The sequence below is a fragment of the Hippopotamus amphibius genome, chromosome 5, assembly GCF_030028045.1.
Source record: "Hippopotamus amphibius kiboko isolate mHipAmp2 chromosome 5, mHipAmp2.hap2, whole genome shotgun sequence".
Lineage (NCBI taxonomy): Eukaryota > Metazoa > Chordata > Mammalia > Artiodactyla > Hippopotamidae > Hippopotamus > Hippopotamus amphibius.
Genome location: NC_080190.1, coordinates 13,851,237 through 13,856,125, shown reverse-complemented (window position 1 = coordinate 13,856,125; position 4,889 = coordinate 13,851,237). Strand labels below are relative to the sequence as shown.

General features: G+C 39.8%; 1 protein-coding gene across 1 annotated transcript; it reads left to right on the top strand.

Annotated features, from left to right (window-relative positions):
* The first annotated feature begins 658 nt into the window (after positions 1 to 658).
* On the top strand, positions 659 to 4,246 carry LOC130854178 (high mobility group protein B3-like). The gene is made up of 2 exons (XM_057736941.1): positions 659 to 1,256; positions 4,218 to 4,246. The coding sequence occupies exons 1-2, from the start codon at positions 659 to 661 to the stop codon at positions 4,244 to 4,246; spliced, it is 627 nt and encodes a 208-aa protein (XP_057592924.1).
* Positions 4,247 to 4,889: the final 643 nt, after the last annotated feature.

Below are 4,889 nucleotides of genomic sequence, written 5' to 3'. Positions count from 1 at the left end.
AAGATGTTATCCTGTTTCCTAATGGAAAAAATACCAAGTAAATAGAGAGAGTGTGTAATACATTACCAAGTTTTAGTCATTGCTTTTTAAAGGTTCAATTTTTTTTTGGCAGTATCCTGCATAAGGTTCTATATTCATTAAAAAGTGATCTGAAAATACTGTGAACACATTTCAAAAAGGAGAATGTTGCTTTAATGATCTCTTTAAAGTTTAGTTATTCAGCTGTACCTTGACCCCCAAGTGCTCTTAGCATCATCACTCTTGTTAGGATAACACTTCTTTATAAATGCTCAAAACACTTAGATCTTGAAAAGGGTGTCTTAATGAGGGCGGAGAGTGGTAATTGCAGTTAAATCTATCTATTTAGTAGAAGCTACTTACATTTGGGTAATAAACTGAATCAAGTAATCTTGAAAAAGTGATAGTTTTTCAATAGTTGCAGATAGGGACTTGTTTCTGGCCTTGCTCCCTTATAAGGGTCTTTGCTCTTTCGATACACAGCCATTAGAAGTTGTTAAAAAATAAACAAATGCCACCCTTGTTATTCCAACTTCATGTCGTAATTATCCCTCCTACCGTATGAATAAATGTAAAACAAACATCAAAAGTCAGAGGCAGGTGCCCTGCACTGCCCAGACTAGCGAACAATACAGTCAAGATGGCTAAAGGTGATCCCAAGAAACCAAAGGGCAAGATGTCTGCTTATGCCTTCTTCGTGCAGACATGCAGAGAGGAACATAAGAAGAAAGACCCTGAGGTTCCTGTCAATTTTGCAGAGTTTTCCAAGAAGTGCTCTGAGAGGTGGAAGACGATGTCTGGGAAAGAGAAGTCTAAATTTGATGAAATGGCAAAGGCAGATAAAGTGCACTATGATCGGGAAATGAAGGATTACAGACCAGCTAAGGGAGGCAAGAAGAAGAAGGACCCTAAGGCCCGCAAGAGGCCACCGTCTGGATTTTTCCTGTTCTGTTCCAAATTCCGCCCCAAGATCAAATCTACAAACCCTGGCATCTCTATTGGAGATGTGGCAAAGAAGCTGGGTGAGATGTGGAATAACTTAAGTGACAGCGAGAAGCAGCCATACATCAACAAGGCAGCAAAGCTGAAGGAGAAGTATGAGAAGGATGTCGCAGACTATAAGTCTAAAGGGAAGTTTGATGGTGTCAAGAGTCCTGCCAAAGTTGCCCGGAAAAAGGTGGAAGAGGAAGATGAAGACGACGAGGAGGACGAGGAGGACGAGGAGGAGGAGGAGGAGGATGAATTAAAAAAACTGTTGACCTGTCTCCTTGTGGATACCTTAGAGTAGGGAGCGCCGTGCTTGACACACCTCTCGGCCAAGACGTGTCTGTTGCCCTCGTTAGGTTTAATTGCCCGAATGGATCATGACCATATCGTAGTCTCTCAGAGTGCTCTAGCGATTGTCAGAGCTTTACATGAAGTGGCCATGGGTGTCTGAAGCACCCAGAAACTGTATCAAAGTTGTACATATTTCCAAACATTTTTTTTTATTTTTTTGGGGGGTACACCAAGTTCAATCATCTGTTTTTATACACATATCCCCGTATTCCCTCCCTTCCTTGACTCCCCCCACCACCCTCCCTTGAGTCCCCCCCACCCTCCCCGTCCCAGTCCTCTAAGGCATCTTCCATCCTCGAGTTGAACTCCCTTTGTTATACAACAACTTCCCACTGACTATCTATTTTACAGTTGGTAGTATATATATGTCTGTGCTACTCCCTCGCTTCATCTCAGCTTCCCCTTCACTCCCCCCCAAACCTCGAGTTCCCCAGTTCATTCTCTGCACCTGCGTCCTTGTTCTTGTCACTGAGTTCATCAGTACCATTTTTAGATTCCGTATATGTGAGTTAGCATACAATATTTGTCTTTCTCTTTCTGACTTACTTCACTCTGTGTGACAGACTGTAGGTCTATCCACCTCATGACATATAGCTCCATCTCATCCGTTTTTATAGCTGAGTAATATTCCATTGTGTATATATGCCACATCTTTTTTATCCATTCATTTGTTGATGGGCATTTCGGTTGCTTCCATGTCCTGGCTATTGTAAATAGTGCTGCAATAAACATTATGGTACATGTTTCTTTTGGGATTATGGTTTTCTTTGGGTATATGCCCAGGAGTGGGATTACTGGATCATATGGTAGTTCTATTTGCAGTTTTTTAAGGAACCTCCAAATTGTTTTCCATAGTGGCTGTACAAACATTTTTAAAAAGGAAAAGGCTCTCGTGTTCTTCTCACTCTGTGCACTTTGCTGTTGGTGTGACAAGGCATTTAAAGATGTTTCTGGCTTTTTTTTTTTTAATTTTTGTAAGGTGGTGTGTTAACCCTATGGTCATTGGCTAGGAATCCCGAGTTCTCAGCTGTACATAATCTATAGTTTGTAAAAAGAACAAAGCAACCGAGACACACTCTTGACGCTCCTTGCTTGGCGTAGAGGCTGTGGGGGCGATGTCTTCCAGAGGGGCCGTAGCTCAGGGCGTGCACTGTGGGGCTGGACCTGTGGCCACTGCAGTGGGCATCCGTTTAGCTTCAGGTTGTCTTGTTTTGTATATAGAGACATCGCATCCCGCTGCCATTCTTAGCTGTGGAAAAGCGGGGATCAGCTGGCATGAGAAGTGTTTTGGATCCTTTTTAGTTGAAGTGCGGTAGTTTTAAAACTGTTTTTTAAACAAACCGTAGAACTCTTCATTGTCAGCAAAGCCAAGAGCCACCGCATCGATGAAAGTTCAAGAACCTTCTGTACTAAACACGATCTGCAACGTTCTGGTTTTTTTTTTGTATGTTTAGAATGCTGAAATGTTTTCGAAGTTAAATAAACAGTATTACATTAAAAAAAAAAAGTCAGAGGGAACGCTATTCGTCACAAATACTGCGGGTTTCCTGTGAATGCAAGTTAGAAAGTTGAATTCAGAGCAACTCTTCTGATGCGATGCTGATTATTTATTTTAAAAAGATAATCTTCCTGTTTCCTGCAATTTATTTTCTTAAAGAGCAACAGACATAGAAGAATCACACATTGATGGTGATTTTTTTCAAAGAAAATAATTAGTACCCATATCAAAAAAGCTAATTCAGATTAATTAAACACCCACATCAGTTAAATATAATACTTCCTCTCTCACTTAACTCTCTGTATACAAAGTGTTACTAGAAAGTGTTGGGCTTCAAGATAATAAAGAATGACAGTTGAAGAGTCTGGAGCTTGGAAGAAAACTTTAAGGTCTGTAGCCATTTTAATTGCACATAATTATGGATAAGAAAGTGGAACAATTTAATTTCTGGGTCTTCATGCTATTAGAAGACTAATAGAACAGTATCAAAATTGGTTATTTAAGTAAAATTGTGAGAAGCTGTTTTTCATTTCACAATATAAATGGAAATTAAATGAAATGTTGAATAACTTCTGTTCCATCTTTTCATTTCTATGATATAATGGTAATTTAAGTTCTAGTAGAAATTATTGATGGAGATTTAGAACAAGTAAAGTGAAACATACTTTTGAAATATTTGTTTTACTTCTTGCTTTGGAAAATACAGAAAAGTGTGAGGAAGCAAATAAAATCCATCCTAATATGTATAGCACATTTCTTGAAGAAAACAAGAAAAGGAGAATGGTTGCATCTGGGGAGGGGAGTTGGAGAGGTAGGGAGGAGAGGAGCCTTAGCTTTTACTAAATACCTTTTATTATGTTAGGATGTTATTTTTTAATTAAATTAAATTAAGTCTTTAGGAAATTATCCATCATCTCCCCAGAGATTAGACTGTTAACACTGGGGTATACTTCCAATATTTTTCTATAGACTTACATACCTTTTCTCTTTAACAAAATCAGGATGATTGTATATTTTATAACATATTCTGAGCTTTTCTTGTGTTATTAAGCATTCTGCTGAAGCTTGGCTATTAATAAACTAAGAGCATTCATTTCTGGATGCATCATTTATTTAACTAAATCCTCTCTTGTTAAGCATTCAACTTGCCTTCCATTTCCATTGATCTAGATGGATCTGCAGAAAACATTCTTGTACTTGACTCTCTCTGTATCCTCCTGATTATTTCCATACGTTATAGCTTGTGGGTATATCTTATGAAAATAGTGAGGGCCTTCCCTGACGGTCCAGTGCACTTCCAAGGCAAGGGGCTTGGGTTCAATCCCTGGTCAGGGAACTAAGGTCCCATGAGGCCAAAAATAACAAGAAGAAGAAGAAGAGTTGAACTACTGAATCAAAGCAAATAAGTATTTTTAGAGCTTCTGATACACGTTTCAGAAATCTCTTGCAGGAAGAGATTATCGGTTTACTCTCTCACAGCAGTATGTGAAAATGTCCTCTTTAGGACTCATTCCCTGACACAGAGGTGGGGAGGGGAGAACACATTTGGGGAATACTCACACACAGACTGGGTCTACTGAAATTTTACAATCAAAACAGCCTTGAATTCTGTAAATTTTTTATTCCAAACTCTGGACATTGTAGAGAAACCGCCATAGGTAATGTGTAAAGCACATTTCTCCCTTTGGGGCCTGGAATGAAGAGGGGTGGACCCTGAACTTCCGTCTCAAAAGGCAAAGACTTTTCAAATGCCAAGAACTGGTTCTCTGCCTTGAAAGCTGCAAGTGCTCTTCGAACCACAGCATTCCAGAACAGTAAGTCTAGTAAATCCACCACCCAAGCCTCCAGTCTTTGGTACCAAGAGAGAATTTAAGTTTGAGGGTCATCCATCCGCTCTAGGAATTTAACTTCCAAAGGTGCAGACTGTTCATTCAGGGGCCTCAGTTCCCTTAATGGGACTGTCACGTCTTCAGACCATCCCTTTAGGAAGGTGCAACAGAGCAGCAGAGAACCTTGGGTGTAGCAGACTTGGAAT

Bases quoted from the DNA above. Each gene is read 5' to 3' on its own strand.
- LOC130854178 (XM_057736941.1), top strand. From the start codon at position 659: ATGGCTAAAGGTGATCCCAAGAAACCAAAGGGCAAGATGTCTGCTTAT. The intron at 1,257-4,217 runs ATGAATTAAAAA...GCCAAAAATAAC, and splicing joins CGAGGAGGAGGAGGAGGAGG to AAGAAGAAGAAGAAGAGTTG.